The following is a 20,657-nucleotide window of genomic DNA, read 5'->3' on the forward strand; positions in this document are numbered from 1 at the left end:
ATTCTTATCTTTGCTGATAATGCTGACGTAGTAATCTGTATTTTTTTCAGTTAAGTTAGCATTAGCTGTGGTGGAAGCTCGACGTTAGGCTCTCCGCACTCATCACTCTCTAAATTCACTCTCCAAAAGAAATATTCCTGCCTGGTCATCGAGATTCTCCTCTCTATATTCAGTTTCGCTGCGCTCGTTCACTCTCTATATCTCTACTATATCCCAACTATCACATATTTTATTCAACTATCTCCACCTAACATCTCATTTTCTTTTCCTTTTCTTTTTTTTCTCTCTTTTATTCTCCCCTTCTTTTCTTTCCCCTCGTCCGTCTCGCCCCCCTCCCCTGCTCTCTGTCTCTCTCTGTCGACCCGCCGCCGCTAGCCTCTCTCCCTCCCTCGCGGCGCGGAGGTGGATCCATGGCGGCGGCGCCGCCCATGGCGTGTCCGGCCACGCCTTCTCCCTGGTGAGCCGCGGGCTCGGCCCTCCGCCCCCTCCCATGGCCACGCGGCGAGCGGGTGGCTCCAGGCGGCCAGCGCGCCGAGCGCCCGAGGCCGGGGGCGGGGAGGTCAAGGAGCGGACGGGGCGGGGGCCAGGACATGCCCCGGCGTGTCCGTGCAGGGGCCCTGCGCGGCTCGAGCTCCGGCCTCCCACCGTCGTCCTCGCGCCGGAGCGGCCAAGGCGGCGGCCCACGGCCCCTCCCCTGCAGCAGCCGCCCATGGCTGTGGCCGTGGCCGTGGCCGCGCCGTGGCCACGGCCACGGCCCCTCCCCTGCTGCAGCCTCCCTCGCGCCGGAGCGGCCAAGGTCGGCGGTGGGCATGTGTCCCCTGCAACTGCATCCCCTGCGAACGGCGGCCACGGCGACGCAGAGGTTCGCGCGGGGTGGTGGAGGCCGGCGCGCCTGCCCCCGGCGGTGGGCCTCGCGGTGGCCTCGTGCTCCCTGAGCTGGGCGCACGGGCGCGGTGGCCATGGCGGCGGCCCTCCCCGGCTCCCTCGGCGGCGCGCGCGGGCGCGGGCGGCGGGGCGGGGCGAGGCGGAGGTGGCGGCTCCATGGCGCACGCGGCCGGATCCCGCCGGCCTTCCTCCCTCGCCGCTTGGGTCCATGGCAGCGGCGGCCCTCCGCCCTCCTCCTTCGCCGCGCGGGTCCATGGCGAGCTGGGGGCGGCCGCTCCCTCGGGGGTCCTGCCGCCGCCAAGAATCCGCGGATGCCTCGCTCGTCCGCGGATTCTTGGCGGCGGCGGGACCCCGAGCCACTCCCTCGCCGGCGCCCCTTTTCCTCCTCCCTCCCTCCCACTCCCTCTCCCCCAGTGAGCAGGGGCGTGCCGCCGTGCGGCCTGGCGGTGCCAGCGGTGGAGGAGGCCTCGGCCCAGTGCTCGGCCCCACGGCGGAGGAGGCCGCGGCCACGAGCCCCACGGGGGCGCAGGCGGAGCAGAGCCACGGCGGGGCAGCGGGCCTCGCCGGACTGGAGCTCGGCGGGCCTCGACCGCGCGGCACCCCTTCTCCTCTCTCCCTCGCTCGGCGGGCCTCGACCGCGCGAGGCTATTGGGCGGCGCAGGACCCGCGCCACGGTGGCAGCGTAGCGAGCGGCCGCTACCTGCGCTCGATTTGCCGCGCCGCTCCGCGTCCGCAAGGATAGCGCGCGCGATACGGACCCCTGCTGCAATGCTTTTTTGCGGTAAAACGAACTGCATAAGATGTACCGTTTGGTCTACAGAGCCCAGTGCGGGCAGCCTTACCGTCTTAGTTATCCCTGACTTGTCCCTGTTGCCCATTGTATATCTGCCATGTGTCATGTCACTTGTTCGTTGCATTTCCTTGTTCCTTTTTCATTGCATTTGTCAGCTTCAGATCAGACATTGTTGCATTCGACATTGTGGCATGATCTACTTATTCTTCAGCAATTCCTGAATCTGCAATCCGCACGGTACAACAGAATGTGCTTGCAGATCCATCACACAAGCATCTGGTGAGAGATTCAGTCCAAAGAATGCAAATGGACAAGCTGTCATCAGAATGGACGATAACACTCATATCTGATGATTACTAATCTGAAATCTTATGTGTACAAAAACTGGTAGTTGGTGAAGAAATTACATCCAGTTTGAAGCAGGGTGGGGAACACTCAAAGTTTAGTGAAAGATTCTAGTTCTTGGGGATGTTCTTGCCGACGATCTTGGCAGGCGCGATGCGGAGGAGGTTACCAGGCTTCCCTGGTACAGCGCCCTTGATCATGAGGACCCGGAGGTCGTTGTCGATCTTGACGATCTTGAGCTTCCTGATCTTGGTCTTGGTTCCTCCCATCCTCCCAGGCATCTTCTTCCCCTTGTACACCCGCCCTGGCGTTGTTCCAGCACCAATGGAACCCAGTTGTCTGTGACTCTTGGAACCGTGAGTCATCAACCCACGCTTGAAGTTGTGCCTCTTGATACCACCTGTACAATGCCACAAGTAACCGCGAACGAATCAAAAACATGGTAGGATATTGCATAGCATTGGCATGGGTGCCATTGCAATTGCAAATGCATGTGCTTGAAACTACAACCAAGCCTAGCCAAGAACTGGGAAGCATACAATTTTCAGCTCATGATAGTGCTGGTGGCCCAATGGGCATACAAAACACTGGCAATGGGATTGCAATGCCAATAATTTGCAAGAAAACCATTGATGTTGCTAACTTCATGCTTCATGAAATGGAATGATACGACTGGATAACTTGCAGAAATGTGGGTAACTGTTGTTGTCCATGGCATTGCAATTGGCGGTGTCAGAGATTGCTGTACCTTGGAACCCCTTGCCGATGGAGTTGCCGGAGACGTCGACGAGGTCGCCCTCCTTGAAGAGCTCGGCGAAGTCGAGCTCCTGGCCTGGCTCGAACGCGTCGACGGCGGTGAGCCTGAACTCCTGCAGGTGCCTCAGCGGCGGCGCGCCGGCCTTGCCCAGGTGGCCCAGCTCCGGGCGCGTGAGCTTGTCCTCGCGCACGCCGTGGTACCCGACCTGCACGGCGTCGTACCCGTCCGTGGCCGCCGTCTTCACCTGCGTCACCACGTTCCCGCCCTCCCGGAACCCGACGACCGTCACCGGCACCGGCTTCCCCGTAGCCGGGTCGAAGTAGGTCATCATCCCCACCTTGGTCGCCATCACGCCCACCCCGGCCTCGTACGACGCGCGCACCGCCACTGACGCCGCGCGCCTGAACGACACCGCGCAGCGGCCGCGGCGCTGCTGGGGGAGGAGGGGCGCCAGTGCCCCGCCGGCGATGCCCACGGCCGCCATGGCCATTCCCTGATTCCAATGGGAGTGACTGAATTCGATTGGGATAGGGGGGCTTCGCTTTGCGGCAACTCCCCTTATCCTCCCGCCTGCTCGGAGGCGCCTTCTGGAAATACGCCTTCATTAAAGAGAAACGGAGAAGCGTAGGCACTACGGGCGTAGGCACCAAGCCGCAACGCCGGCTCGGAGAGGGCCTTCTTGAAATACGCCTTCATTGGAGAGAAACGGAGAGGCGTAGCCACCACAGGCGGTGGCACCAAGCCGCCGGTTGGGCTGGGTCGGAGTGCGGCTCCGATCTGATAAGCCGCCGCGTCGGCGTGGATTGTCTAACTTGGTGAAGGCAAGTCACAGGTAACGTGCCCCCTCTCCGATGCCGTTCATTTGCCATCCTATGGTTGAGAATATAGTACCTTCCCACTTCCAAAATCACAGCCCAGTAGTGTTTTGTGGCCCAGTAAGGCCCAGCTCGGATTCCCCAAATCAGCTACGGTGTCTAAGTTGCTCTGTGGCCGCCGGAGAAAATGGCGCGATACGGACGACGCACGCGGTAATTTTGGGCGGGATTGGCGCGCCGCCGCCGCGGTCGAGCATTGCGCCGTCGCTGTCCCAGCTGCGGCCGCGTCCGCGCGGTCTGCTGAGCTTCGCCCGCATCCGCGACGCCGCCTTCGCCCGCATCCGCGCCGCTCCCATCCACGCCGCCGCCTTCGCCTACATCCGCGCCGCCGCCGCCTTCCGAGCTTTTCTGCGCCACTGCCGCCGTAGCTCTGGCCACATCAGCCGTTGACCTTTCTTCGCCCGCGTCTACGACGCCGCGTGCCCAGCTACGTGTACGTTCGCGGTCTGCTTCACCTTCGGCCGCTTCGGTCCGCTTCATGCTGTTGGTTCGTAATGGCACAAGCACAACCCAACAAGTAAGTTATGTTCACATTCCACACTTCATTCTTGTATTTGTCTGTACTTAGATACGAGCAATGAGAATGCATTTTTTCATGTACAGAGAAAATGTGAACCCTAGCTGGGTACCTCAAGTTGGTCAGAAATTTAGTAACTTGGACGATGCGTGGTCATTTTGGATAAACTATGGAGGCCGCGTTGGTTTTGAGGTTAGAAAAAGGTACACAAATGAAAGCAAATTTGATGGGAAGGTAACCTCATGTAGATATGTGTGTGCCAAGGAGGGTTTTCGAGCACGAGACAAGAGAGATCACACCACAAAAAATCATCGAGAAGAAACAAGAACAGGTTGTCCGGTTCGTATGACTCTTACATTAGATCGAGTTTCAGAGAACTATGAAGTCCTTGATCTGGTTATTGTGCACAATCATGTTCTTCACTTGCCACAAACATGTCACTTGATGCTATCGCAAAGAAAGATTTCAGAAGTGCAAGCTTTTGAAATTGAGGCTGCCGATGATTCAGGAATTAGGCCAAAAGCTGCACATGAGTTGGCTAGTCGCCAAGTTGGAGGACCAATGAATCTCAGCTACACTTGTCGTGATCAAAAAAATTACTTGCAGGGTAGGCGTCAAAGGGAGTTGGCATATGGTCAGGCAGGAAGCATGTTGAAGTATTTTCAAGACAAGATCTCTGAGAACCCTTCTTTCCACTATGCTTTACAATTAGATGTGGAAGAACATATAACTAATATTTTCTAGGCTGATGCTAAGATGATAATTGATTATGCTCACTTTGGTGATGTGGTGACTTTTGACACTACTTTTGGCACAAACAAAGAATACAGGCCTTTTGGTGTTTTTGTTGGATTCAATCAATTTAGAGAGACTGTTATTTTTGGAGCTGCTCTTTTATTTGATGAAATCTGTGCATCTTTTGCATGGCTATTTGAAGCTTTTCTAGCTGCACACAATGGGAAACAACCTAGAGCAATATTTACTGACCAAGACACAGCAATGGGAAATGCTGTTAAGGAGGTATTCACAGCAGCTTGGCATGGACTGTGCACTCATCACATAATGCAAAATGCTGTCAAGCACTTATGCAAAAAGAAAAAAGATGAAGTTGAAGATGAAGAATCACATATTTTGACAGATTTTAGTGCTTGCATGTATAGCATTGAGGACAAGAAAGCCTTTGAAGAAGCATTTAACATCATGAGGAGTAAGGTTGACAATAAGAGGGTGTCATGGCTTGATAGCATCTACAAGTTCAAGGAAAAATGGGCTGAATGTTACATGAGAGATGTTTTCACTTTGGGTATGAGAAGCACACAATTAGATGTTTTCACTTTGGGTATGAGAAGCACACAATTAAGTGAGAGTTTCAATAGTGACTTGAAAAATCATCTGAAATCAGATTTTGACATCATTCGGTTCTTAAAGCATTTTGAAAGAGCGGTGCAAGGAAAAAGAAACAAAGAACTAGATGAAGAATTTGAAGTTAGGAAAAAACTACCTAGAATAAGAATGAGGACACCTATGCTAGTGCAAGCAAGCAAACTTTACAGCCCTCAAATATTTGAAGCATTCCAAGCTGAATACGAGAGATCCATGGCAGCATGCACTAGAGCATTGGATGAAAATAACAAGTATGCTGTTTCTATTATGAGGTCTAATGGTGATTTAAGTTCTGAACAAGAGCGCATAGTTGTTGGTGATCCTCAGAAGCAAACAGCTTCATGCAACTGTGAGCAGTTTACAAGAACCGGTGTTTTGTGTGGCCATGCTTTGAAAGTTCTTGACTTGATGAATATCAAGTTATTGCCCAACCATTACATTCTGAAGCGTTGGACAAGGAAAGCCAGGTATGGAACTATACAAGACAACAAAGGAAGGAGCATAATTGAAAATCCAAAACTAGATGCTATGCTCCGCTACAGGTCTATGTCTCATAAATTTCTAAACTTGGCATATCAGGCTGCAAGCTCAATAGAGTGTTGCCTTTTGGTAGATAATGCACTTGATTGTCTTAGTAATCAACTGAAGGACAAACTCAGTGTATCTACAAGTATTTTGTCTGATTCATACAATGTCCAGCCTAATATTCCACAAGATGAAGACATGCTCAGTGCTGCACGCTTAAAGAAAAAAGACATTCAACCAAAAAATCCGAAGAGACATAGAAGTTGGCTTGACAAGACTCGAAAGTTCACAAAGAAAGTACCTAATGAGTCTAATGTATGTTGCTGAAAACCCTTGCAATGTATTGTAACTATTTATCACTTTGCTAACAAACAAAATTGGATGCTTAATGCAGCATGAAGAAAATGCTGGTGGTGTTCAAACTCAAGAATCCATGGATAATGCTCAAAACAGCCATAATACCTTGCTCTTCGGCAGCCTCACAGATTTGCTAATGGTAGATTCAATAACTCTCTTGTTCAGTTGTGTAGAATTAACTATTAATTTTTCTCCTATTTTAACTTTTCCCTTTGTCTTTACAGGATTCTAGCACAATTGACTATATGTCTATTCCAGATCTTCTTTAGGCTCCTACCCCATGGAAGGATATTTTGTTCTTTTGGGCAAATTTGTCAAGCACATGTGCGCTGACAGATGGCTTTTGATGAAGATTATTTTGTTTTTAGCCCTAACAATTATGTGGCTAAATTTATATATATATATATATGATATAGTGGTCCCTTCGGTGGAGCTTATTTTGATTATTTGGAGCATGTATCTATTGAAAATGCTTATTAAAATGCTTGTGTGTAACAGTGCACAGTGCTCATGTGCTTATTCTACCGTCAGAATATAAAATAGTGAGAGGACATGTGTGCATTGATCATGTAATTCCGAACTGAGCTTTATTTGGGCCAAAAGTGCAACTGGACTATCCTATTTGAAGTGAAAACGTTACTTGTTTTATTAGTCATGGGATGATAAATGGAGGGCATCCGGCAGGTGGTAAGTCACCTGTGACTTGCCTTCAGCAAGTTAGACAATCCATGCCGCGCGCCGCTGCCCGCCCGCCCGCCACCGCCGCGCTCTAGGTCCTGTTTGGTTGAGTGCAGTAGTAGCATAAAAATTTTGACCAATAATTAAGGGTAAAGTCAATGTACAAATCTTTGACCGCACGATTAGAGGATGATTACTGTAGCATCACTGTAGCCAATCATCAATTAATTACTGTCATTAGATTTGTCGTGAAAAATTACACCCATCCGTGAAAAAGTTTTGCAAATAAACTTCATTTAGTACTATATACATGTGAGATTCTTTTCTCGAAAATTGTGTGTGCTACTCATGCTATGCAACCAAACCCTTCACCCCCCGGGCCCCGCCGCCGCCGGAGGAGGAGGGGGTCTCGGCGCCGGGGCCGCGATGTACCTCTACAGCCTGACGCTGCAGCGGGCGACGGGCGCGGTGTGCCGTGTGCGCCGTCAACGGCAGCTTCAGCGGGCGCGACACGAAGAAGTCGGCGGCGTCGGGGTCGGGCTCCACGCAGGAGATCGCCGTGGCCCGGGGCGGCACGCTCGACCTCCTCCGCCCGGACCCGGAGCCGGGCCGCCTCCGCACGCTCCTCTCGGTCGACGTCTTCGGCGCCATCCGCTCGCTCGCGCAGTTCCGCCTCACCGGCGCCAGCAAGGACTACCTCGTCGTCGGCTCCGACTCCGGCCGCCTCGTCATCCTCGAGTACTCCCCGGACCGCAACCGCTTCGACAAGGTCCACCAGGAGACCTTCGGCAAGTCCGGCTGCCGCCGCATCGTCCCCGGCCAGCTGCTCGCCGTCGACCCCAAGGGCCGCGCGCTCTGCGTCGCCGCGCTCGAGAAGCATAAGCTCGTCTACGTCCTCAACCGCGACGCCGCCGCGCGCCTCACCATCTCGTCCCCGCTCGAGGCGCACAAGTCCAACACGCTCACCTTCTCCCTCACCGCGCTCGACTGTGGATTCGACAACCCCGTCTTCGCCGCCATCGAGCTCGAGTACGCTGAGTCTGACCGCGACCCCACGGAGCAGGCTGCGAACCAGGCGCAGAAGATCCTCACCTTCTACGAGCTTGACCTGGGGCTCAACCATGTCTCCCGCAAGGCCTCTGAGCCGATTGATAATGGTGCCAATCTCCTTGTGACTGTCCTGGTGGAAGCGACGGTCCGAGCGGGGTTCTTGTGTGCTGTGACAACTTCGTGCTTTACCGGAACCATGGGCACCCAGAGGTTCGTGCTGTCATTCCGCGCCGTGCTGACCTCCCAGCTGAGCGTGGTGTCCTCATTGTTGCTGCAGCTACACACAGGCAAAAGACACTGTTCTTCTTACTGCAGACTGAGTATGGTGACATCTTCAAGGTGGACCTTGAACATAGTGGGGATACTGTTACTGAGCTCAGGATCAAGTACTTTGACACCATACCTGTAACATCAGCTATCTGCGTGCTGCGATCTGGTTTCCTCTTTGCTGCTTCTGAGTTTGGCAACCATGCACTTTATCAGTTCCGTGATATTGGCCGGGATGCGGATGTCGAGTCCTCTTCAGCAACACTGATGGAGACAGAGGAGGGGTTCCAGCCTGTATTCTTTCAGCCCAGGGCACTAAAGAACCTCATGTGCATAGACAACATCGAGAGCCTTATGCCAGTCATGGATATGCGTGTCGCGAATTTGATTGATGAGGAAACACCCCAGTTGTTCACAGCCTGTGGCCGTGGTCCACGCTCCACACTGCGCATCCTGAGGCCTGGACTTGCCATCAGCAAGATGGCACGATCGATGCTGCCTGCAGAGCCTATTGCTGTGTGGACTGTCAAGAAGAATATCAATGACATGTTTGATGCCTACATTGTTGTGTCCTTTGCTAATGTTACGCTTGTGCTCTCTATTGGTGAGACCATTGAAGAAGTCAGTGACAGCCAGTTCCTGGATACAACTCACTCCCTAGCAGTCACTCTCCTTGGTGAGGACTCTCTCATGCAGGTCCATCCAAATGGTATCAGGCACATCAGGGAGGATGGCCGTGTCAATGAGTGGAGGACGCCTGGAAAGAAAACTATTACAAAGGTTGGATCAAACCGGCTCCAGGTGGTAATCGCTCTCAGTGGCGGAGAGCTCATCTATTTTGAGATGGACATGACTGGTCAGCTCATGGAGGTGGAAAAGCAGGACATGTCTGGGGATGTTGCATGCCTGGCCATTGCGCCGGTCCCTGAGGGGAGGCAAAGGTCCAGATTTCTCGCTGTAGGATCCTATGATAACACCATCTGTATCCTCTCCCTGGACCCTGATGACTGCCTGCAGCCTCTAAGTGTCCAGAGTGTATCATCTGCACCAGAGTCACTCCTATTCCTAGAGGTACAGGCATCAGTTGGTGGTGAGGATGGTGCAGATTATCCTGCCAACCTTTTCCTCAATGCTGGCTTGCAGAATGGTGTTCTTTTCCGGACCAATGTTGACATGGTTACGGGTCAGCTATCGGACACAAGGTCTCGATTCCTTGGCCTGAGACCTCCAAAGCTATTTCCTTGTATAGTTAGCCACAGGCAAGCAATGCTTTGCCTGTCCAGCCGTCCCTGGCTGGGCTATATACATCAAGGTCACTTCCTCTTGACACCATTGTCCTGTGATACACTCGAATCTGCCGCATCCTTTTCTTCTGATCAGTGCTCGGAAGGTGTTGTTGCTGTTGCGGGAGATGCCCTACGTATTTTCACCATTGAACGCTTGGGAGAGACTTTCAACGAGATGGCCATCCCTCTGCGCTACACCCCGAGGAAGTTTGTGATTGTACCAAAGAAAAAATATATTGCTGTCATTGAGAGTGATAAGGGTGCATTCGGTGCAGAAGAGAGAAACTGCTAAGAAAGAGTGTCTCGAGGCTTCTGGTTCAGCGGAGAATGGAAATGCGAATAATGGGGATCCAATGGAGAACGGTGATGGACAAGAAGATGGTGCTGAGGGCAACACATTTCCTGATGAACAGTATGGTTATCCAAAGGCAGAATCGGAGCGGTGGGTTTCCTGCATTAGGATCCTTGATCCAAGGAGTAGGGACACGACCTGTCTGCTGGAATTGCAGGACAATGAGGCTGCTGTCAGTATTTGCACTGTGAATTTCCATGATAAGGAACATGGCACTCTTCTTGCTGTTGGCACTGCCAAGGGATTACAGTTCTGGCCAAAGAGGACCCTTGCTGGTGGGTTCATCCACATATATAAGTTTGTGGATGAAGGGAGGTCACTTGAACTTCTACACAAGACACAAGTGGAGGAAGTACCTCTTGCGGTGTGCCAATTCCAGGGGCGGTTACTTGCAGGTGTTGGTTCAGTGCTCAGACTATACGATCTGGGGAAGAGAAAACTGCTTAGAAAATGTAAAAACAAGCTTTTTCCAAGGACAATAGTGTCTATTCATACCTACCGTGATAGGATCTACGTTGGCGATATGCAAGAGGTATCCTTGCAATCTTTGTTCAATTCTGTTGCATTCCCCTTCTTATGAGTTTTGCCACATGGATGCACTTTAAGTATCTAATAATGTGTAGCCAAGAAGACAGATTTTTAAATTTAATTATGTATAAACATGATATAGTTGTGAACCTCTTGGCCTGGTTGTGATGTACACAATGATTTGAAGAACCTGACATTTTCATATCTAATTAGACAGCCAGGGCCGGACCTAGCTCCAGCCCATGACTAGGGCTAAATTCAGCGATGTACATGGACCTCTACTTTTTGGGCCTTTTCATTGGATCGGACCTCTAGATTTTAGACCAAAATTGAGGAGTGGTAGTGGAGATTATTGGGCTGCGCCTAGGGCCACGGCCCGGGTGGCCCTAGTGGCAGGTCCGCCACTGGACTTAGCAGGATATGATTTGTTTGATTACTGATGTGGGGTTGTGATTGTCTGGCATACTTTGAGTCATGTAGAATTATGGATATACAATATTACAATATGTATCTTCTAGGTTATTTTTCATGAAGTTTTTTTCCTTCGAGTTTTCGGATATTTTGAAAGTTACATATGTTGTGATTCAGAGAGTTCCTTGTGACCATTGTTCAGCGTTAGCTGTTGTTCACTAGATTACCTGTGGTTTCCTTGCTTATATTTCTTCTATGGTGCCATTTCTGTGCAGTCATTTCACTACTGCAAGTACAGACGAGATGAAAACCAGCTCTATATCTTTGCTGATGACAGTGTCCCAAGATGGCTTACAGCAGCTCAACGCATAGATTTTGACACTATGGCTGGAGCAGATAAGTTTGGGAATATATATTTTGCTCGTCTTCCTCAGGATATCTCAGATGAGATTGAAGAAGACCCAACTGGAGGCAAGATTAAATGGGAGCAAGGAAAGTTAAATGGTGCCCCTAACAAAGTTGAGGAAATCGTGCAGTTTCATGTCGGTGACGTTGTCACATGTTTGCAGAAGGCCTCTTTAATTCCTGGCGGAGGTGAATGCCTTATTTACGGAACTGTGATGGGCAGTGTGGGAGCACTGCTTGCATTCACCTCCAGGGAAGATGTTGACTTCTCTCATTTGGAGATGCATCTCTGTTATGGTTGTTGTTGGACCGAGGGATTGGGGAGGAAGAGAGGGGCTGATGTGCTACAGTACCGGCGGTGCTACAGTGCCGCGGGTACTGTTCACTGGTTGGATCGCGGCGGCGGCTAGGGTTGGGGGCGCTGGGAACGCCAGCCGCGGGGCTTCGCCCACGGCCGGTAAGAGAGAAGGGATTTCCTTCTAATTTCTTGTTTGATTACATTGATACATCTCATCTTATATAGAAAGGTTTACTTGACCCCTAAGCAAGCGACTAATTAACCCTAATGGGCTAAGGCCCAATAAGCCCTTGACTCCTCTAACACTACACCCCACCTGGACATGCAGCTCGACCTCGAGCTGCAACCTAACGATGATGCTAACAATGACTCCACTAGACGCAAACCGAAAACCGAAGAACAAGCCTTTTACATCTCGGCTTATTTTAAATAAACTGCAATTCTTTATTTTTGACTCTTGAAGATACGGCGGACACCCTCCTTGTGCTGGACCTGCACGTAAGTAGCCGCCTGGATCCCATGGAGACCATCGGAACGAGAGGGGAGGACAGATATCGCCACCGGAAATTAGTCGCAACAGCGACCAGCGGAGACGTCCTCGTGGCGGCCGGTGACGGAACGTGATGGCGCTAGGCGATGTGCCTCCGCCGATGACAAGGAGGAAAGCGCCTCCCTTATTGCTGCTGTAGGATTGGAGTTCGCTACCCAGCGCGCGCTTGAAGACAGCAGCGAGTTGGCGCGAGCGCTGGTGGCCTTCCGACGGGACAAGGTCGCACCCCCATTTGCCGAGGTCGCGCCCCCAATTGCCGAGGTCGATCGCTGTCAAAGCCGCCTCTTGCATCTCCAAGCGCATCTTCTGCAGCCGTCGCCGCGCCAGGAGACGGCGTGCTGCAGCCTGCAGCCGCACTGCCGCCTAGATGAATGAAGCCGCTTGGTCCTGTTGCTCCTTGCGCATCACGCGGACGAGCCGTCGTGCCAAGAACTTGCGTGTTGCCGCTTGTAGGTGCACGACCGCCTCTCTCTTTCGCTCAAGTTGTATCGTCTCCTGGAGAGTGGCTTGTATCTGGACTATTGTAACCCTTATGTCGGCGCACAGATCCTTGGTGATAGGCAGGGTCGGCGAAGACGTTGGGGGTGCCGTGGACAGCTTGGCGGCGGCCGTCGATGAAGAACTCGCCAGGGTTGTAGATCCGTACCCTGGCATCCCATAGGGCATGGACGCCGCAGGGGTCGACGTCGGCGGCGGTTGAAGGCGCAACTCCATAGAGGTGATGCGTGCCTCCATGCGCGTCTCCATGTCGCCCATGCTGCTCAGCAGCTTCGCCTCCATGCGCGTTTCCATGTCGTCCATGCTGCTCAGCAGCTTGGTCATCTGGGCGGCCAGACCCTCCATGGTTGGCGGCGGCGGTGGTGGCTCGGACTTGTCGTCGCCTGGCATAGCTGATACCAGATTGTTATGAACGCTGATGGGGTTGAGAGTGCTGAGGGAAGCGGCGGTGGCGCTACAGTACCCACGGGTACTGTTCACAGTTTGGACCGCGGCGGCTAGGGTTGAGGGCACTGGGAACGCCGGCCGCGGGGCTTCGCCCACGGCCGGCAAGAGAGAAGGGATTTCCTTCTAATCTCTTGCTTGATTAGATTGATACATCTCATCTCCTTATATAGAGAGGTTTACTTGACCCCTAAGCAAGCGACTAATTAACCCTAATGGGCTAAGGCCCAATAAGCCCTTGACTCCTCTAACAATCTCCGTCAGGAGCATCCACCATTATGTGGAAGAGATCACATGGCTTACAGATCTGCTTATTTTCCGGTGAAGGTAATTTTTTTTTTCTGATCCTTCTTTACAGTCTATAGTTCTGCTTATTCTATGATGTCATTAAGTCAATTGTTTAGTAAGATCAGTACACTGTCAAGCCATTGCTCACAAGATGGTTTCGTATCAGATAGCATATGTTCAAATTAGCCCACGGAATTTATTTGGGTGTCATTTTACAGATAAACTGTAAACTGCAAAGGCATATTGAAACACACTGTTACTGATGAATTCTGTTCTGTTACAGGATGTGATAGATGGTGATCTCTGCGAGCAGTATCCATCCCTACCAGTTGATATGCAGAGGAAGATTGCTGATGAGCTCGACAGAACACCTGGTGAAATCCTGAAGAAGCTAGAAGACATCAGGAACAAAATCATCTAAGCCCACGCACGGTATAGTTTGGAAGAACTAGGGTAGCGGCAAAGCAACTGTTTGTCTGTCTGTCTGTCTGGTCCTCGATGGTTTCAAAAGTTCCATCTAGTTTGAGCTGTTGCAGCACTTCAAGATGTGATGCAGCACCCAACAAGTTCAGAGCAAGCTTGTGATGTGATTTGTAAAACCCTGTCCTATGCTAACCAGTCCAGTCCACATTTTAGAGCCAATCAATTAGATCACATTACTCTGCACCAGAGTGGTCTTTTGTATCCCTTAAGAGCAGATTCAGCTGATGCCTTTGACTGTTTGTTACTTGGCTTGATGTAATTGAGGTTATTCATGTTGGATGCTTATTAGGTGGTAGACACCAGGGATTGCACTATCGTTCGATAATCAATGATTATCGACTCATAATCGAAGCCGATTTTAGCGATAATCGTGATTATCATGATAATCGAAGCCAATATCAACGATAATCTGTATTGATTATCGCTACCGGGCTCCACTGATAAATACCTTACCAACGGTAAGGTATTCCCTGGTAGACACTGCTGTAGGCAGTAGCTACCTTGGTAGTGTACCATAGAAAATTTTTCCAAGTGTTAGATGCCTCAGGGTGTTATGTCTGTTGTTGGGATTGAGATCGTGAGGGAGCAGTAGTGGCTGCTGCCGTGCTACAGTACCGCGGGTACTGTTCGCGCGATGGAGGGCCGCAAGGGCGAGAGCTGCGGCGGCTAGGGTTGGGGGCGTTGGGAACGCAGGCCGCGGGGCTTCGCCCACGGCCGGCAAGAGGGAAGGTATTTTCTTCTAATCTCTTGCTCGATTAGATTGATACATCTCCTCTCCTTATATAGAGAGGTTTACTTGACCCCTAAGTAAAGTAGCAAACGACTAATTAACTCTAATGGGCTAAGGCCCAATAGGCCCTTGACTCCTCTAACACTACACCCCACAGCTCGTCCTCGAGCTGCAACCTAATGATGACGCTTCGACTCGATATAAACCTAACACCTAAAACCAAGCCTTTTACATCTCGGCTTATTTTATTATTCTCAACTTGAAATAGACTGGGACTCTTTATTTTTGTGGCCTCCTGAACAGAAGGTGGACACCATCTGCGAAGCGGACCTGTACGTCTATAGCCACCTGGATCCCAGGGAGACCATCGGAACGAGAGGGGAGGGCAGGTATGGCCACCGGAAATTATTCGCAACAGCGACCAGCGGAGATGTCCTCGTGGCGGCCGGTGACGGAACGTGATGGCGCTAGGCAATGTGCCTCCGCCGATGACAAGGAGGAAAGCGCCTCCCCTATCGCTGCTGTAGAATTGGAGTTCGCTATCATGCCCGCGCTTGAAGACAGCGGCGAGTTGGCGCGAGCGCCGGTGGCCGTCCGTTGGGGCGAGGTTGCGCCCCCATTTGCCGAGGTCGATCGCCTTCAAAGCCGCCTCGTGCATCTCCAAGCGCATCTTCTGCAGCCGTCTCCGCGCTAGGAGGCCGCGTGCTGCAGCCTGCAGCCGCACCGCCGCCTGGATGAATGAAGCAGCTTGGTCCTGTTGCTCCTTGCGCATCGCGCGGACGAGCCGTCGCACCAAGAACTTGCGCGTTGCCGCTTGTAGGTGCACGACCGCCTCTCTCTTTCGCTCAAGATGTATCATCTCCTGGAGAGCGGCTTGTATCTGGACTATTGTAACCCTTACGTTGGCGCACAAATCCTTGGTGATCGGCAGGGTCGGCGCACAGATTGTTATGTCTGTTGTTGGGATTGAGATCGTAAGGGAGCGGTAGTGGCTGCTGTCGTGCTACAGTACCGCGGGTACTGTTCACGCGATGGGGGCTGCGAGGGCGAGAGCTGCGGCGGCTAGGGTTGGGGGCGTTGGGAACGCCGGCCGCGGGGCTTCGCCCACGGCCGGCAAGAGGGAAGGTATTTCCTTCTAATCTCTTGCTCGATTAGATTGATACATCTCCTCTCCTTATATAGAGAGATTTACTTGACCCCTAAGTAAAGTAGCAAACGACTAATTAACTCTAATGGGCCTCCCTAATGAGCTAAGGCCCATTAGGCCCTTGACTCCTTAACACAGGGCCATCCATTTCAGATTGTTCTACCGACGGAAATCCTGAACTGCTGCTGCTTTTTTCCAGATGCTTCTTCCGCTTGAATCTTGCATTTCATTCAGAACATTTACTTTCCATCAGGGTTGTTTATGTTATGATTTAAAGTATACTTCATTCGATAGTATTGCCTACGGTTCAATTCGATTTCTAATTTAAAAGGCACACCTGGGCTGCTCGTTGCTTTGGTTCTCTTTTATTCTCCAGTCCAGCCTGCACTTAACTCTGGTAAAAATTCCAGCAACTGGTTAGGTTCACAACACCCTGTGAAATGTTACCGAAAAAAACAACCTTCAAGTGAGATTAATCCTGGTAAATTCAGAGAATATCCTCAAATGGTCCGTCCTGTTTGCAAGTAGCTGCACTGAAGTCAAGAGTCCCGGGTTCGACGCCTCCATGCTCCCCAGACAAGCACGTCCCGGGCGCACACGCAGTGGGTGACCGCGACGACCGAAACGGCGCAGACCGGCGGTCGGTCAACGCCAGCTGCCCAGCTCGGCCCCGTCGCGTCGGCCAACGCCTCTTTCCCTTCGCCCTTTCCCCGCATCGGTCGTTTCGTCCACGACAATTTCCCTACTCCTTCCACAGAAAACCCCCCCTTCCTCCTCGGCTCCTCCGCGACCCCCGCTCCCGTCGCCGCACGCCAACCCGGCCGCCCCGTCGTCTCCGTCACCAGGCTGTCGTGTCGCCGGCGCCGACGGGGCTCCCGTAGCCCCAGCAGGTGGAGGGCATGGCATCCCCCTCAGGAGCGGATGCGGACCCGCAGTTCGTGATGCTACGAACCGCTATGCGCGAAAAGATGTGAGTTTTCTTTGGAGCATGTGAGTTTTTATCGGTGTTGGCCTATCTAAGTGCACTACTGAGTTAGTGAGGCTCGGCTGGCCGGAAACGGCAGCATAGTATCTTGGAACTAAGTGGCAGAACCAAATTGCTTAGAGTCTTAGATCTGACTACAAATAGTACAGCCTACAAGTGATTTCTTATCCATAATTACGAATGCAAAAGTGGATGATGTACTGCTTGGTCATTGACTTCCCATTAATTTTTGAATCTACAAGCCGCCATAATTCCGGTCTGTGGCTGACTTTGTGAGCCAAATAGAAGGTACGTGACTAGAATTTGTCTTTTTATTATTATTCTTAAATTGGCAGATTTGAGTATCTAGGAAGGAAACAATCATTGTTGCCCGAGTGGCGGAGGCGGTTGCCGGAACTGGCAAAGCGGCTTGAGGAGGTCTTGTATAGAAAATTCCCAAACAAGGTATTGCTCTCTTTCCTACTATTTCCTTCTGCAGATCTGGTCTTTGTGTACTTTTCATGGGACAAAAGTAAACTTGGCTCTTTGTGTGTTCCGCCATTCTGGTTGTTTGATCCTGGTATTGTTTGAGCAGAATGACTACTACAATATGATGAAGGGGCCAATTGAACCGCATTTGCAGTTTGCTCTCAGGACACTGAGCGCTCAGAACCAGCAAATTCAACAGAACCTACAAAACTCTAGGGAGACAACATCTTCATCTGGCACAATGATTCCGGTAAAAAAAATTGACATTACATTCCAAAAATTGACCAGGACCAAACTATATGCAATTTTGAACCCCTGGGGTGAACACCATTATCAGCATCATGGATGTTGGACTTGTCTTCCTCTCAATGCACTCAATGTGTTTTTACATTGGAAATAATTAAAAATGTTCATATAATTAAATAGGGGTTCCCTTGAGTCTTGAGTCTTGACCTTTTCCCATGGAGTTTGGGGTCACAGATCATATTCACTGTGTGACTATTTAGCACGACCTGAAAAACCGAAGATCCATAACGTCTGTTCCGTGTCAGAAAATTTATTCACATTTTTCTTGGATAATGGGAATGCATTTTAAACACACTGTAACTGATGTACACTGTTGCCTGTTGCAGGTTGTGAACCATGATGCTCTCTGTGAGCAGTCTGCATCCCTCCTGGCAGATACACAGAACAATAATGCTGATGAGCGTGACAGAACTGGTGAATTTTTTGCACTAATACGTCACTATGCCTGCTCTATCCTTGCTTGCATTCAGGACATGTACAAAATGATACATTCTAATTTAAAGCACACTAGGTCTGCTCTTTCCATTGGCTCTGTTCTATTCTCGATCAGTTTCTTATGTTGCCATGTCAGATAGGGGGCTCCCGCAGCACCAGTCAATGGTGGACATGGCAGCCCTCTCAGGAGTGGACCAGCAGTTTGTAATGCAACGGACCGCTATGCGCGAAAAGATGTGAGTTCTTTTTTAGATTGTGTGAGTGCTTACTAATTGCAATATTTTGTAGTCAGTGTATTAAACTTATAGATTATAGATACTACTAAGTTAGTGAGGCTTGGCTGGTCGAACACAGCGTACATCCTGAAACTAAGTGGCGAATCCAAATTGCTTAGATTTCTTATCCATAATTACAAAGGAAAAAATGGATGATGCACTACTTAGTCATTGACTTCCCATTAATTTTTTGATTTGTTGAATCCGCTTCACAAGCCGCCAAAATTTCGGTTTGGATCATTTTATGAACATAATAATAGAAGGCACATGACTGTTTTTTGTTTTTTATTATTCCCAAATCGGTAGATTCGAGTATATAGGAAGGAAACAATCATCGCATGAGTGGCGGAAGCGGTTGCCAGAACTGGCAAAGCGGCTCGAGGAGATCTTGCATAGAAAATTCCCAAACAAGGTATTGCTCTCTTTCCCTTTTCCTTTTGCAGCTCTGGTCTACAACTGATCAAGCACTTTTCTGGGGACAAAAACAAACCTGTCTGTTTCTATGTTTCACCATTCTGGTTGTTTGATCCTGTATTGTTTGAGCAGAATGACTACTACAATATGATGAAGGGACCAATTGAGCCACATTTGCAGTTTGCTATCAGGACACTGAGCAGTCAGAACCAGCAAAGTCAACAGAACCTACAAAAGGCTAGGGAGACAGCATCTTCATCCGGCAGCGCAATAACTCCGGTATTTTCTTGGGCACATTACATTCCAAAACTTGACCGGAACAAAAAAAAAATAGTTTAGTTGACCCCTGAGGTCAATCAGGTCAACACCACCATCATTCAGTTTGTCGCTCAAGCCACTGAACATGTTGGCAAGGTGGCAATGACATGGGTGTGGCATATTCACATCTTTTAGACAATCGGAGTTCAATTTGAAACAGGCTGTTACCGATTTATACTATTGTTTGTTACAGGATGTGAACCATGATGATGGCTGTGAGCAATTTGCATCCCCCCTGGCTGATGCAGAACAAAAATGCTAATGAGCATGTCATGAGTGGTGAAATTCTGTACTGATTCCTCTGTTCTATCCTTGCTTGCATTCAGAATATTTAGATTCCATTTGATAATGCTGGCCAACTGAACAAGCACAAACATAGTCCTAAATTTTCATTATATGTGGAATCCATTCTGACTTTTGCAACGAAGATTGGGAGCAAGCTGAATAATCCTTGTCCTGGAAAAAAGACCAGAAATGCGATAATTTATCATGTGCTTCTTTTTCTCATGCAGAATGACTACTATGCTATGATGGAGGGAGTGATATAAGTACAGCTCAGTGTCAGGATCACTTTCAGTTAAGCACGAGATCTGAATCAGCTGAAGAAGATTGGATATCTGAAGTAGGCGTTTGTTTGCAGGAAGATGTATTGCTTGTAGGAATGCAATGTTTATCTTCGTCGTGTTCAACTTGGCTAAATATGAGAACCTAATTCCTGAATTGGTGTTGCCTGATAACGATATTTAACTTGGCATAGTTTGCTATTTAATGTCCTGCCTCGTTGTTGTAAATACATGATTTTTTCTTATCTTTTTAGAGCTCAACAATTTTTGCGCCTCCCCTGCGACTCAATATTTTCTTCATCCTTCAAGCCCCTTGATGACAAGCACCTTCACAATATTTTCTTCATCCTTCAAGCCCCTTGATGACAAGCACCTTCAACGTGTGACGTCTCCGTCCTGCCATCATTCTCATGGCTCTAGTGGCTCACTGATAGCATCCGTTACTGCCATCATTCTCATGGCTCTAGTGGCTCACTGATAGCATCCGTTACGGCCTTCTATTTCCACACTGTTCTGTTGGTTGTCAGCGACAATACTTTTCCCTCACACCAAATCACAATAGTATTTTTCTCTCACAACAAATCAGCACCAGCCATTAACCATGGTCAGTAGAACAAAGTGACTAACCCTGCTTTACTTTGAAGTCCCTAGCATCATTCTCAATGTCTCTAGACGATGTCCCTGCCCCTTCCTCCTACGCCCTTCCCTCAAAAAAAAAAGAAAAAAGAAAAGAAAGGACTAGCAACGCCCTCGTCACTTGGCCTCTGAGGCTTTGAGCCCTCAGGGACTAGAGAAAGATTTGCGTTGAGCCTGGAGCCTAAAAACTAACCCGAATAGTTCCCTCGAGAAGCCCCGTCACTAGAGAAGACGATTCTTCCTTGATAGAGCTTCAAAGCTATTTAGAGAAAAGGAAAGAAGAGGAAATTCGAAGCGTGGAGGGAAGAAGAAACACCCAAATACATTATTGCAATCCTATTATTTTATTAAGCCAATTTTTTATTATAGTTACTAATAAATTTTTAAAATATTGAATTCAAAATT

At 50.1% G+C, this 20,657-nt stretch overlaps 3 protein-coding genes and 1 pseudogene across 4 annotated transcripts; 3 read left to right on the top strand and 1 right to left on the bottom strand.

The window, feature by feature from the left end:
- Positions 1-1,985: 1,985 nt before the first annotated feature.
- Positions 1,986-3,323, bottom strand: LOC120643410 (50S ribosomal protein L3, chloroplastic-like). Its single transcript, XM_039919792.1, has 2 exons — positions 2,772-3,323; positions 1,986-2,423 (listed from the first exon to the last, which is right to left on the bottom strand). The coding sequence occupies exons 1-2, from the start codon at positions 3,268-3,270 to the stop codon at positions 2,134-2,136; spliced, it is 789 nt and encodes a 262-aa protein (XP_039775726.1). The 5' UTR covers positions 3,271-3,323; the 3' UTR covers positions 1,986-2,133.
- A 1,848-nt stretch (positions 3,324-5,171) lies between these two features.
- On the top strand, positions 5,172-6,706 carry LOC120647934 (protein FAR1-RELATED SEQUENCE 5-like). The gene is made up of 3 exons (XM_039924740.1): positions 5,172-6,395; positions 6,475-6,576; positions 6,662-6,706. Exons 1-3 carry the CDS (start codon positions 5,172-5,174, stop codon positions 6,704-6,706), a joined length of 1,371 nt encoding a protein of 456 aa, XP_039780674.1.
- Positions 6,707-7,526: 820 nt separating this feature from the next.
- Positions 7,527-14,260, top strand: LOC120643490 (annotated as a pseudogene).
- Positions 14,261-16,567: 2,307 nt separating this feature from the next.
- LOC120643571 lies at positions 16,568-19,890 on the top strand. 2 transcript variants are annotated; one of them, XM_039919999.1, is made up of 9 exons: positions 16,568-16,822; positions 17,173-17,281; positions 17,412-17,555; positions 17,938-18,025; positions 18,183-18,282; positions 18,628-18,733; positions 18,868-19,014; positions 19,247-19,332; positions 19,566-19,877. In XM_039919999.1, exons 1-8 carry the CDS (start codon positions 16,752-16,754, stop codon positions 19,313-19,315), a joined length of 834 nt encoding a protein of 277 aa, XP_039775933.1. In that variant the 5' UTR covers positions 16,568-16,751; the 3' UTR covers positions 19,316-19,332; positions 19,566-19,877. The 2 variants fall into 2 exon arrangements, with proteins under 2 accessions (XP_039775933.1, XP_039776000.1); XM_039920066.1 differs by having other exon boundaries at positions 16,574-16,822; positions 19,247-19,342; positions 19,566-19,890.
- The last annotated feature ends 767 nt before the right edge of the window (positions 19,891-20,657 follow it).

This window comes from Panicum virgatum, chromosome 1K (assembly GCF_016808335.1).
Source record: "Panicum virgatum strain AP13 chromosome 1K, P.virgatum_v5, whole genome shotgun sequence".
NCBI classification, from domain to species: Eukaryota; Viridiplantae; Streptophyta; class Magnoliopsida; order Poales; family Poaceae; genus Panicum; species Panicum virgatum.

Excerpts from the sequence above, each read along its gene's own strand:
- LOC120643410 (XM_039919792.1), bottom strand. The coding sequence starts at position 3,270 with ATGGCCATGGCGGCCGTGGGCATCGCCGGCGGGGCACTGGCGCCCCTC. Across the intron at positions 2,424-2,771 it reads CATCGGCAAGGGGTTCCAAG|GTGGTATCAAGAGGCACAAC; the intron begins GTACAGCAATCT and ends GGCATTGTACAG.
- LOC120647934 (XM_039924740.1), top strand. The coding sequence starts at position 5,172 with ATGGGAAATGCTGTTAAGGAGGTATTCACAGCAGCTTGGCATGGACTG. Across the intron at positions 6,396-6,474 it reads AAGTACCTAATGAGTCTAAT|CATGAAGAAAATGCTGGTGG; the intron begins GTATGTTGCTGA and ends TGCTTAATGCAG. Across the intron at positions 6,577-6,661 it reads GCCTCACAGATTTGCTAATG|GATTCTAGCACAATTGACTA; the intron begins GTAGATTCAATA and ends TTGTCTTTACAG.
- LOC120643571 (XM_039919999.1), top strand. The coding sequence starts at position 16,752 with ATGGCATCCCCCTCAGGAGCGGATGCGGACCCGCAGTTCGTGATGCTA. Across the intron at positions 18,283-18,627 it reads ACCGCTATGCGCGAAAAGAT|ATTCGAGTATATAGGAAGGA; the intron begins GTGAGTTCTTTT and ends CCAAATCGGTAG. Across the intron at positions 19,015-19,246 it reads CCGGCAGCGCAATAACTCCG|GATGTGAACCATGATGATGG; the intron begins GTATTTTCTTGG and ends TGTTTGTTACAG.